Raw genomic sequence first — 12,970 nt, 5'->3', positions numbered from 1 at the left:
CTCAGCCTGGGGGGGCTTAGCCGGCCTGCGGGCGAGGGGCCGCTGCAAGGCGACAACGCTCCGCTAATTTCTAGCCCGTCCCTCCGCGGCTGGAGTGAGCCTTGCCTTAGCCCAGCCCCGCGGCCAGCCGGGGCTTGCGCTCAAACGCCCTCCGGAGCCACGTTTGTGAGGGGACTGGGGACGGGCTGCCAGCCAGGGGGCACAGCCAGCGGCCCTCCCGCCGAGCGGCTCCATGGCAGCCCCGTTCCCGCCTTCCCGGGGGGAAGGGAGGCGGCGCTTCAGTGGCGCCGCGGGGCTGCCCGGCGGGGCTCCAGGCGTGCTACTGAGGCGCGGCCAATGCGCTCCCGCCGGGGCGTGTCAGTCCCAGCCGCGGCCGGTATATAGCGCGCTGGGCCAGGCGCGCCAGCTTCGGCTTCCTGCACGCGCTGCGCTCCCGCGCCTGCCAGGTCACGCCAGGCGGGGGCGATCGGGTGAGAGACGGCGGGGCAGGCAGCAGGGGAGCGAGCCCGCTTCGCGCCCGGCTGGTCCCCAGCGTGGCTGGGCGTGACTCCCGCGGGAGACGGTCCCGGCCCCAGGCTGCAGCACCATGAACAGCTCCCTGGCTCCGCAGGTGCATTTCGCGGGGGGCTGTCAGCCCCACGACTCGCGGGAGTGGAAGGCGGTGATCCCCGCTTTGCTGGGCGTCATCTGCCTGGCGGGCTTGGCGGGGAACGCGTGTGTCATCGGCATCCTGCTCTACAGCGCCCGGCGAGGGAAACCCTCCCTGATCCACTCCCTGATCCTCAACCTCAGCCTGGCGGATCTGCTTCTCCTGCTCTTCGCGGCGCCCCTGCGGGCAGCCGCTTACTCCCGCAGCGCCTGGACCCTGGGCTGGTTCGTCTGCAAAACCTCCGACGGGTTCCTCCACACGTGCATGGCCGCCAAGAGCCTGACGACCGCCGTGGTGGCCAAGGCTTGCTTCATGTACGCCAGCAACCCGGCCAAGCAAGTGAGTATTGAGCCCGGCACGATCTGTGCGGTGCTGCTGGCCACGTGGCTGGTGGCCCTGGTGAGCTCCCTGCCGCTCTGGCTCTTCAGCACCCTTCGGGAGCTCGCGGCGGGCTCGCCCGCCTGCGTCGTGGCCGTGCCAGCCCCCGCCCGGGAGTTCATGGCTGCCTTTGTCAAGCTCTACCCCCTGCTCGTGTTCTGCGCGCCCCTGCTCTGCGCCTTCCTTTATTTCTGGCGCGCTTATGGCAGGTGCCAGCGCAGGGGGACCAAGACCCAGAACCTGAGGAACCAGATCAGATCCAGGCGCCTTACAATCATGCTGCTGAGCGTCACTGTCACCTTGGCCGTGATGTGGCTGCCGGAATGGATATCCTGGCTGTGGGTTTGGCACCTAAAGCCAGCAGGCCCTGCTCCCCCCGAAGGCTTCCTAGCTCTGACCCAAGCCCTTATGTTCACCATCTCTTCGGCCAACCCGCTCATCTTCCTGGTGATGTCTGAGGAATTCAGAGAGGGCTTTAAGGGCTTGTGGAAAAGGCTGACCCTGAAAAAGCCTCTCCCTGCCACAGACAACCAGGAAATCCCAGCTGCTAACTCTGAGATTCTCCCCGATTCGGTCCCTTCTCCAGAGCCAGAGATTGCTGAGCAAGAGAAAGAACTCCCAGCTGCCCCTCAGGCCTTAGAAAGCCTGGAAAAGAAGGAGATGCCCGTCTTTCCAGACGTAGAGCAATTCTGGCATGACCGAGAAGCAGCCCCCGATGCTCAAGACAATGACCCTATTCCTTGGGAGCACGAAGAGAAAGAGACAATATAGGCTGTGATCAATAAAGTGGTTGGAGATTAGAAAGCTAGGGAAGTTTTAACCAGAGGAAGGTCTTGTCAGTATAGTTTTGTTACTTACTAGTGTGCTTAAGCGGATACTGAAGAAATGCAAAGTGTTACACTGATGAAATTCTTACCATTTCCTGTGCTCATTAAATGTTTTTCCTAATCTGTAACAATATTCATATTTGCAGTATTATTGTAGCCCTGTTGGTCTCAGGATATTGCAGACTTGAAGAAGAGCTATGTGAACTGCAAAGCTTGTCTTTCACCAACAGAAAGTTGGTTCTGTAAAAGGTATCACCTCACCCACAATATTGTGTGTGTGCGTGTGCGTGTATATATATGTATATCAGGGCAATGCATTTATAGTTCAAATCCCTACTCTAAGATTTTGGTGAAGTGTCTTCTCTGAAATATTTATGATGTTTTGCACTTCAGTAGCCAAAATGGAGTTGTTTTTTTTTTAAAGGTGTTTGAGACACGCAGAATTCAGAGAGCAGAAATAAGGAGAACTGACACAAAACTCACAAAAAGTGGTTCTTCTTAACAAGCCAGGACAAACCGGTGAGCTAAATTTCAGCATCTGTCTAAACGTCAGAAAGCTAAAATAGTAGTATTTACAAAATATATACCGTGCAGATTATGTATCTTTTTGAATTTTCTGGTTTAAGTGCTGCAATGACTTCTGTGGAATTCAATATAGTTGCACAGAGTGACAATGCAGAATTTGACTGCTGAAGTTGAAATATTTTCAGAAATATTTTTTGAGACAACTTAAAACATGCACTGAGGTCTGAAAAAGTAGGTGAGGTTTGCCAACAGGCCAGAGTTGCCTTTCAGAACCAAAACAATAATCCCTTCTTTCTGAATGTGCATTATAGAGATGAAGGTATATTTAAGCATCTTGTTTTAAGCTAGACATGATTTCTCCCTCAATGAAAATGTTTCATGCCCATTTTGTAAAGCACTTATAAAGCATAACAGTTGTCAATGTCAGTTTGTTTTCAACTGTGAATAAATAAAAAGTGAAGTTGGTTTGCCTTACTTAGATCCAAAAATCATTATCTTCAGCCCCCTGAAATTCAAAGGAGACATTACTTCTAGTTAAGTAGCAGTGAATGGACTGTTTTATAAAGCTATGCTGATATGGTCATTGAGATATTGTATTAATTTCTCTTGAATTTATGACTAGCATTGTATCTCAACAGGGTGATTGGTTCCTATGTGAACACTACAAAATGGAGAGTTGAGAGAATTTCTCACTAGGGCTAAATGCTGCCCTCAATGAATTTAGCCATTGGTCCTACCTTGTGAATTACCCCAAGTATTCGGAAATAGGAGCTATTCTACTCATTGAAGCAGCCTCATACTTTCTCAGCACTAGACAATACCCATTATGTATCACAGACAAGAGCAAACCCTAACATGACTGTGTGGTTGTATAGCTTAAAGAGAAAGATAAGGAGTAACTTCACTAGAGTCTATAAATACACATGGGGAACAAATATTTAATAAGTTTTCAATCTAGTCGATAAAGGTATAACACAATCCAATGGCTGGAAATTGAGCTAGACAAATTCAGATTAGAAATAAGGTGTAAAACTTTCAACTGTGAGAATAATTAAACATTGGTACAATTTAACCAAGGGTGATGGTGGATTTTTCCATCACTGACCATTTTTAAAATTGAGACTGGATGCTTCTCTACAAGATCTGATCTGGGAATTATTTTGGGGAGGTTCTGTGGTCTGTGCTATACAGGTCAGACTAGATAATCTTGTTTGGCCTTAGAATCTATGAATTATGAGACAGATGTGTTAATGTCAGGCAGAGTTTGAGCTCCACCCTTTTTTTTCCTGATTACCTTTCCAAACTGAGTTTCTGAGTCTCAAGACTGCAGCAATGGCTGGCAGTGTTTCATCTGTACATGGGTAAGAGGTCACAATTGTTCCAATCCACTAGTTATCCTAGCTGCATCCCTCCAGTTTAGACTACTTTACCACCACCACACTTGAAGTCCACTCAAATTTCAGCTAGTGCACAATCTGGCGGGCCTGCTTTCTTACCAGCTTCACACATGGAATATAAGACACCATTATACCTAACCATGCATAGGCTCTCAGTTGGATTGAGTGCAATTCAGGGTACTGATCGATAAAGCCTGTCATGATTTGGATACTTGGCATCTCAGGGTATATCTACACACCAAAGAAAAATCCACAGCTGGCCCATGTCTGCTGATTCAGGCTTGGGCTGCAGGGCTATTTCGTTGCTGTGTAGAAATCTGTGCTTGGGCTGGAACCCGGGCTCTGGAAGCCTGGGGTTGGAATAGTCCAAGAGCCTGGTCTCCAGCCTGGGCCCAGATGTCTACACAGCAATGAAATAGCCCTGCAGCCCAAGTCAGCTGGCATGGACCAGCAATGGGTTTTTCTTTGCTGTGTAGACATATCCTGAGAGGCCACCTCATGCTTCATTTTGGCAGTTGAGATCTGACATTCACATACCACTAAATTCTACATCTGCATGAGATAGACTAGAAGCAGGTCATTCTTAGTCAGAGGGCGCTTTACAGGAACAGGCACTGTCCCTACCCAGTCCAATAGAGCTAGAGATGTCAATCATCAGGACATGATGCATTGCTCATTTAGTGAGTGTTAGAGGAGATGGGAAGGCCCAGATGGTTTTGTCCAGACATGCCGGTTTACACACCCAATACAGAGATTTTATTTTCTAAGTATAGTGGGGGGTGGGGTGCACTACTAGCCCTGTGCTTAAGGTTGTATCTTGATGTCAAATTTTACAAGGTCTTACCTATAACCCACTATAGCTTGTCTCTCTCTCTTCAGGAGGAGCTGAGGAATGTGTCACTTCTTTATGCTTTTGATTTTTAGGTTTCATTGCTAGTGCATTTATAGAAAAATTGATTAAATGTTTGCTTCTTAAACACATTTTTACAGCGTTAATTTGGGCAACATTTTCTTAGATCTGTCTTGTGATCTAAATTCCAAGAACTCAAGAGAATCTAGATCATGTCAGCTTGTGTGTGAGAAAAGTGCTTAACATGGTAGGGCCTATTAGTACTACTGTAAAATACATGTTAATAAACAATATGGAAGAGGAGAATTTTTGCCTTTACCTAAACTTCATGGGTTATACAACTTTGTTAAAACTACAGAAAATAATTTCATATTCTAGTGAACAAGACCCTCCCATCTGGCAAGGAGTTAGCCACTTGATATTTTTGGGACCTGGAGCACCAGCAGGCTCACATAACAGCAGTCCAACAAAAATTCATGACAAAATGATTTCTCTCATTCCAAAAATCTTTTTTGTGGAGAAAAGAAGATCCAAATGGGAGAGAGCTGTGTCCTATCAGAAAAATGGAAACTCTTCCCCCTCCCCCCCCCAACCACACAGATTACGTACCAAAGGAATTCTCGCTCTTTCAACATCTCAAGTACAATGAACACTAAAGTGACCGAGGACTAAGCAAACATGCACAAATTTTGAGATTTTTGCTGTTTTGCAAATTTTGTATTGTATTTGCACTTGAATACGATGTTCTAGTATCAAAATTACATTTGTCTACATGATTTATCACTAACTCTCATTTTGTCTCTTTAGGCAAATGATCTGTTTCAGGATGGCTAATGTTAGTTTGGATTTTTTGTTGTTGTTAAGTTTAAATCTCAAAGATGTCTTCTTTATTAAGCATGTTCAATCCATATATAAAAAGGGTTGGTTTATTGTAGTTCAAATACATAAACTAAACAATCCCAACATTTCAAAATTAAACTTTAGAAACACAAGTTTAACATTCATAACAGGAGTATAGTTTACAAGAATTACCCAGAAGGGAAATCCACAGTCTAATCCAGAAATCAGTAAAGATCACTTTATGGTAAATAAAAATATGTTTATACAACCGTCCTGTTCTGGGAACCATTGTTATTTACTGTGTTTCCAATTTTGAGCAAAAAATTATCAGACAAATCTTCACTTGGACAAAAGAAACCTGATTTTGCCTGTACTTCAGAGTGCGGGGGGGGGGGGGAGGTGGCACGGACAGGGGAGGAAATAAAGCAGACCCGTGAACAAATTCAGAACGGTGTTTAATTTGGTCTCTGTGGGCCTAATTCTTCACTCACATCACTGTCACTCTATAGACTTTAATAGACTTAATTCTGATTTACAAGGGTGAAAGCAAATAGAGAATCAGGCCATTTGTTTTCAGATTTAAGAGAATATTTTTTTACTGTAGCCTTCAGCACTCAATAGTTTAACTTGAGACAGTGTTTCATCTGTTAAAACAGCTGAACTTGGGTAACCATTAGGAGGAAGTTTGTGGTACTTGTGTAGTTTAGTTCAAACCACAAATATCAATCATCCTTAAGACTTGCATATGTAACACTGCTGAAAAGAATGCCTCCAAATATCACGGACATCCACACCTCATATACAGATAGTCCACTGTTCTGATATCTAAAATTACTAGACACAGCCTGCATGGTTGGGATTTTTGTCAGTCATGCCACACAAAGAAAAGCATAAATATCTTAAGTGTTCTCTTTGCACAGAGACCATTTTATGTTCACAAATGCTGCTGCTTCCTCTGCTCCTCAGATGGTTTTCAATATTCGTTCACGGTAATGTAGATGTAAAAACCGGACAGATGGCTCATGCAAGCTTTTGAATTAACAGACACCCCACTGTGAGAGTATTTCATAATTATTTTGTTGTTCGTCTTGTAGGCTCTGAAGCTGTGGGAGGTGGAGGGGGACCTCGGCGGTCCAGGTCATCTACATAGGATACTATGAGCTTGCGCCTCTCCTCTGGCACACAGTCAAGTACCAGATAACGCTTGTCATTCTGTAAAATCTTTTCTACATCTTTCAGGTGCTGGTCAGATTCTTGGATCAACTTTTTGGATCTGAAATGAAGTGTAACAGTTACCATCTGGGCAGCGGTCTGGGAGCCTGCATAAAATGCACTGGGAATCTTAGTCCAGTTATTGGTGGTAGATGTCCAAATTACAAAAACTACCCGCACCATTAGAACCTCTCTTGACAGTGTCAGCAGATAGGTCAAGCGCTGAAAGGGCATAGAGACTGAGCTATCCTCTCACCTATACAGATGCCCCATCAGGTCAGGGGTGAGGCACATTGGCAGGAATGCGTGTGTAAAAAATCTTGCACTGCCACTGCCTGTGCTGTATCTGTTCTGTGGATAAACAGAAGACTTCAGTCTTAATGGCCGCCAGAACCATTTATCAGCATTAAATGAACCACAAAAATGTAAAAATAAGAAAAAAATAATCACAATTGAAATTAAGCACTCAAGAAGAAGCAAACTATTAAAACATGGACGTTAAACTCCCAGTTGCAGCCCAGTTTAATTGATGCATCAATCTGGCTACCGCATCAATTTCAGACTGCAATTCAGTCCACTGGGAACAGCAGCAACTGAAACAGAGCTCCAATACTTTACACACAGCACTGGCTGCAAAGGGAAACAAGCAACTTATTAGGATCTAAGAAACCTAGTCAGCAGCCTTCTACCTCAAGCTCTTTTGCTTCTGGGATGGGAATCTACCTAGGACCGTAACATTCTGCAGTAGGCTCAAGACCAGACTGACTTCAACAGTTAACTTGTTTGTAAAGCTAATACCCAAAGCCCACTGAAGTCAATGGGAGATTTGTTTTTATTTTAATGGGGGTAGGGTTTCACCCTTTGTCTTTTCTCCAAACTTCCCCTAACATCACTGGAAGTTTCACTGGGTATTAAGCAAAGAAATTTTTAGGCCTGAACCAAGGACCCTAATTAAACGGTAATTTGGCTTCACTACAGAATGAGCTGAATCGCTTGACAATGTATTCAAAATACCCAAAACAATGCTCTCAAGCAAAACAAAAATCCAAAAAGCCCCTGCTATAAAATAGTTGCCAACACTTGATAATAATCAGTGCAGAACCCAACATACAGTGATGGACCTCTCACTACTATGCAACTTCATAGGCAGCCTAGTAATCTACAATTTTTGCACTAAAGCTCCTCAGACACTGGCCTATAAATGTTAGATGGGAGGAGAAAGTGAAATTCCATTCATCAACACTCTTAAGGTACAGTAAAGAAAAGTCTTGGCTCTTCTAAAACACTATGACACACACCTGTACGTTATAAATTTGGTCTCTTTCAATAGCGTTCTGAAGTCAGCTTTGGCAGTAATGTATTTGTCTCTGATGTACTCTTCAAACTCCCTTTGTTTTTTCTGCATGAAGAAAAAGAAGAGTAATACCATAGAAAAGGTGACGGTAGATTATAAAGTACTTTATATTAACTTACAGTGTGTAAGAAATAATTTTATTGTAATTAGTTTAAAGATCACTACAGAAAAGTGTTTTTTAATTAAGATTTTAAAAAAAAGCAAATATCTGATTAACACAGTGATATAGTTATATTCACATGAAAGGGAATCCATTTCAACAAGCATTCACTCTCTTTTGCTTTGGATATTGTGGGAAGGCTAGCAGCAATGAAGCAAGACTATTTCTTACCCTGTCACTGGAAGAGAACTTAATGCATCTGGGATCTTCTTTAATGATTTTTTTCACTTCTTTCCATGTTGATGTTAAAGTAATCTTTCAAAAGAGGCAAAAACAGTTCAATATTGCAAATTATATTTAGAGTCTAAGCATGCAAGTACATATCATCACTTTCCTGAGAGCCCTGAAATCCTCATGCATAAGGGGGAAAACTAAGGACATAGTAACAATTTTTAAATGTTTCATTTTGTTGACTTCTCTTATCCCTTTAGTATTACTTTCATATTGTTTTGTGGCATATATTTTCCTTTTTGAACTCTTGTTTTCTGTAAACTGGTGGATTTTAAGAGAAAAGTCCTCACAAAATTATGAAAGTTTCTTGTAGTTTAAATTCTAACAGTTCTTCCTAATGCATATTTGGATAATTTCAACAGCATGTTTGTATGCGTAAAAACAGCTATGTATAGAAGCCCCAGCTCAAAGTCAGATATTCATCATTTTAATTTATTTTAGTGTGCCATATAAAAAGTGATTAGAATATTAGATACTCCTCTAACCAATATTTAATAAGACTGCCTCCGAAGACTTCAAGAAAGTTATGATGAAGCCAGAACGAGATAAAAGGGAGGCAGGAAGTCACAAAGTAACAAATTAAGAAAGGAGAGAGAGGTTTAAATAGCATTGGTATACAAGTGAAAGTTAAGAATGAATTTTGCAGTTAAGATAAAAGAGACAAAGTGAAGGACAGAATCCCGGAGGCTTGCCCACCGTGATTCATTAAAACAAGTTATTGAATAGGTAGGAGCAAAGACAGAAGATTAAAATGCCCAAGACACCAAGGGACTGTGTCATAATAGAAGGTATCAAATAATGCAACACTGAAGAGATGTGGAAAAGCCAAAGGAAAATGAATGACAATTACTGATTACAAAGACCGACACCAGGTTCAAGAGCGTGAAAAGACTGAATGTGAAAATGGACCACAACATTCAAGGTGGTTACTGTGGTATAACTGGTTAGGTGAGAAAAAGATTGTTCTTTCCAGCATTCCCTTTCTTAGGGAAGTGAGGAAAGTTGGTGTGCGAGAAAAAGCCTGGGGAAGAATTATTATTGAGAACTTTAACTACAGAAGGTAAAGCTAGGGGATGCAAGTCAGAGTCATTGAGTTTAAGGCCACAAAGGACCACTACATCATCTGGTCTGACCTCCAATACATTGTGACTGACTGTGCACAAGGACCCCGCAATAGCAGAGAAATAATTAGATGAGATATTATCCAGATAATCCTGGCAAGGATCCCAAATCCACACGCTGCAGAAGAAAGCAAAACCTGCTCAAGGTCACCGCTAGTGTGACCTGGGGGGAAATTCCTTCCCAACCCCACACATGACAATCAGTTAGACTTCCAGAACTCACGGCAGTTACTAGATCGCTGGCCCTGGTTCTCATGGGAGACTTCAATCACCCTGATATCTGCTGGGAGAGCAAAACAGCAGTGCACAGACAATCCAAGAAGTTTTTGGAAAGGGTAGGGGGCAATTTCCTTGTGCAAGTGCTGGAGGAACCAACTAGGGGCAGAGCTCTTCTTGACCTGCTGCTCACAAACCAGGAAGAATTAGTAGGGGAAGCTAAAGTGTATGGAAACTTGGGAGGCAGTGACCATGAGATGGCTGAGTTCAGGATCCTGACACAGGGAAGAAAGGAGAGCAGCAGAATATGGACCCTGGACTTCAGAAAAGCAGACTTTGACTCCCTCAGGGAACTGATGGGCAGGATCCCCTGGGAGAATAACATGACGGGGAAAGGAGTCCAGGAGAGCTGGCTGTATTTTAAAGAATCTTTATTGAGGTTACAGGGACAAACCATCCCGATGTGTAGAAAGAATAGTAAATATGGCAGGCGACCAGCTTGGCTTAACAGTGAAAATCCTTCTGATCTTGAACACAAAAAAGAAGCTTACAAGAAGTGGAAGATTGGACAAATGACCAGGGAAGAGTATAAAAATATTGCTCGAGGATGCAGGAGTGAAATAAGGAAGGCCAAATCACACCTGGAGTTGTAGCTAGCAAGATATGTTAAGAGTAACAAGAAGGGTTTCTTCAGGTATGTTAGCAACAAGAAGAAAGTCAAACGAAAGTGTGGGCCCCTTACTGAATGAGGGAGGCAACCTAGCGACAGAGGATGTGGAAAAAGCTAATGTACTCAATGCTTTTTTTGCCTCTGTCTTCACGAACAAGGTCAGCTCCCAGACTGCTGCACTGGGCAGCACAGCATGGGGAGGAGGTGACCAGCCCTCTGTGGAGAAAGAAGTGGTTTGGGACTATTTAGAAAAGCTGGACGAGCACAAGTCCATGGAGCCGGATGCGCTGCATTAGAGAGTGCTAAAGGAGTTGGCGGATGTGATTGCAGAGCCATTGGCCATTATCTTTGAAAACTCATGGCGATCTGGGGAAGTCCCGGACGACTAGAAAAAGGCTAATGTAGTGCCCATCTTTAAAAAAGGGAAGGAGGAGGATCCTGGGAACTAGAGGCCAGTCAGCCTCACCTCAGTCCCTGGAAAAATCATGGAGCAGGTCCTCAAAGAATCAATTCTGAAGCACTTAGAGGAGAGGAAAGTGATCAGGAACAGTCAGCATGGATTCACCAAGGGCAAGTCATGCCTGACTAATCTAACTGCCTTCTATGATGAGACACCTGGCTCTGTGGATGAGGGGAAAGCGGTGGATGTGTTGTTCCTTGACTTTAGCAAAGCTTTTGACACGGTCTCCCACAATATTCTTGCCAGCAAGTTAAAGAAGTATGGGCTGGATGAATGGACTATTAGGTGGATAGAAAGTTGGCTAGATTGTCGGGCTCAACAGGTAGTGATCAATGGCTCCATGTCTAGTTGGCAGCCGGTATGAAGTGGAGTGCCCCAAGGGTCGGTCCTCGGGCTGGTTTTGTTCAATATCTTCATAAATGATCTGGAGGATGGTGTGGACTGTACCCTCAGCAAGTTTGCAGATGACACTAAACTGGGAGGAGAGGTAGATATGCTGGAGGGTAGGGATAGGATACAGAGGGCCCTAGACAAATTAAAGGATTGGGCCAAAAGAAATCTGATGACGTTCAACAAGGACAAGTGCAGAGTCCTGCACTTAGGACGGAAGAACCCCATGTACCACTACAGACTAGGGACCGAATGGCTCGGCAGCAGTTCTGCAGAAAAGGACGTAGGGGTTACAGTGGACGAGAAGCTGGATATGAGTCAACAGTGTGCCGTTGTTGCCAAGAAGGCCAATGGCATTTTGGGATGTATATGTAGGGGCATTGCCAGCAGATCGAGGGACGTGATCGTTCCCCTCTATTCAACATTGGTGAGGCCTCATCTGGAGTACTGTGTCCAGTTTTGGGCCCCACACTACAAGAAGGATATGGAAAAATTGGAAAACGTCCAGCGGAGGGCAACAAAAATGATTAGGGGACTGGAACACATGACTTATGAGGAGAGGCTGAGGGAACTGGGATTGTTTAGTCTGCGGAAGAGAAGAATGAGGGGGGATTTGATAGCTGCTTTCAACTACCTGAAAGGGGGTTCCAAAGAGGATGGATCTAGACTGTTCTCGGTGGTAGCTGATGACAGAACGAGGAGTAATGGTCTCAAGTTGCAGTGGGGGAGGTTTAGGTTGGATATTAGGAAAAACTTTTTCACTAGGAGGGTGGTGAAACACTGGAATGCGTTAAATAGGGAGGTGGTGGACTCTCCTTCCTTAGATATTTTTAAGGTCAGGCTTGACAAAGCCCTGGCTGGGATGATTTAGTTGGGGATTGGTCCTGCTTTGAGCAGGGGGTTGGACTAGATGACCTCCTGAGGTCCCTTCCAACCCTGATATTCTATGATTCAGACGTGGGCAAACTACGGCCCGCAGGCCACGTCCGGCCCCTGGGACTGTCCTGCCTAGCTCCTGAGCTTCCGGCCAGGGAGGCAAGCCCCTGACACCTCCCCCGCAGCCACACCACCATGCGGGCAGCACGGCTTGCACCCGCCTACCTCCCAGGCTTTCCAATAAGCCTGTCCTGCTGCTCTGAGCAGCATGGTAAGGGGGCAGGGGGAGGGGAAGGATTGAATAAGGGACAGGAGGTCCCGGGGGGCAGTCAGGGGACAGGGGGCGGAGGTTCGGGAGCGGGGGGGGGGGGGGGGGGGGGGGGTTGGATAGCAGGTGGGCAGTTAGAGGCGGGGGGGCCCCAGGAGGGGGCAGTCAGGGGACAAGGAGCAGGGGGTGTTGGATGGGTCGGGGGTTCTGAGGTGGGCAGTCAGGGAGTGGGAAGTGGGAGGGGGTGGAGGCCAGGCTGTTTGCGGAGGCACTGCCTTCCCTATCCGGCCCTCCATACCGTTTCGTAACCCCGATGTGGCCCTTGGGCCAAAAAGTTTACCCACCCCTAAGTTAGACCCTGAGTACGTGAACAAGAACCAGCCAGCCAAGCACCTGAGAGACAATGTTTGGTGCCACCTCAGAGCTCTGGCCCACCCTGTCCAATATTCCATCTTCAGTCGTGATCATCCCTGATGCTTCAGAGGAAGGAGATTAAAAAACCCCTCCCAGAATACACTGGGGGACAAAAAAATCCCTTCCAGACCC

The 12,970-nt window shown here is 45.4% G+C and overlaps 2 protein-coding genes across 11 annotated transcripts in view; one reads left to right on the top strand and one right to left on the bottom strand.

The window, feature by feature from the left end:
• Positions 1-111: 111 nt before the first annotated feature.
• On the top strand, positions 112-3,336 carry GPR151 (G protein-coupled receptor 151). Its single transcript, XM_037908054.2, has one exon. The coding sequence runs from the start codon at positions 587-589 to the stop codon at positions 1,796-1,798; it is 1,212 nt and encodes a 403-aa protein (XP_037763982.1). The 5' UTR covers positions 112-586; the 3' UTR covers positions 1,799-3,336.
• Positions 3,337-5,536: 2,200 nt separating this feature from the next.
• TCERG1 (transcription elongation regulator 1) overlaps positions 5,537-12,970 on the bottom strand; it is a 56,208-nt gene continuing 48,774 nt past the window's right edge. For 5 of the 10 annotated variants that reach the window (XM_037908047.2, XM_037908048.2, XM_037908049.2 and 2 more), the window contains 4 exons: positions 8,364-8,447; positions 7,977-8,077; positions 6,935-7,024; positions 5,537-6,739 (listed from right to left, as the gene is read on the bottom strand). In XM_037908047.2, coding sequence (XP_037763975.1) covers positions 6,538-6,739; positions 6,935-7,024; positions 7,977-8,077; positions 8,364-8,447 — 477 coding nt within the window. In that variant the 3' untranslated portion in view covers positions 5,537-6,537. Of the gene's footprint in view, positions 6,740-6,934; positions 7,030-7,976; positions 8,078-8,363; positions 8,448-12,970 lie in introns of all 10 variants that reach the window. The other 5 variants (XM_027833196.3, XM_007054361.4, XM_043552703.1 and 2 more) reach the window with 2 other exon arrangements.

This window comes from Chelonia mydas, chromosome 8 (assembly GCF_015237465.2).
Source record: "Chelonia mydas isolate rCheMyd1 chromosome 8, rCheMyd1.pri.v2, whole genome shotgun sequence".
Taxonomy (NCBI): domain Eukaryota; kingdom Metazoa; phylum Chordata; order Testudines; family Cheloniidae; genus Chelonia; species Chelonia mydas.
Note: the sequence above shows the minus strand (reverse complement) of the source record. Positions and strands in the feature narration are given on the sequence as shown.

Excerpts from the sequence above, each read along its gene's own strand:
- GPR151 (XM_037908054.2), top strand. The coding sequence starts at position 587 with ATGAACAGCTCCCTGGCTCCGCAGGTGCATTTCGCGGGGGGCTGTCAG.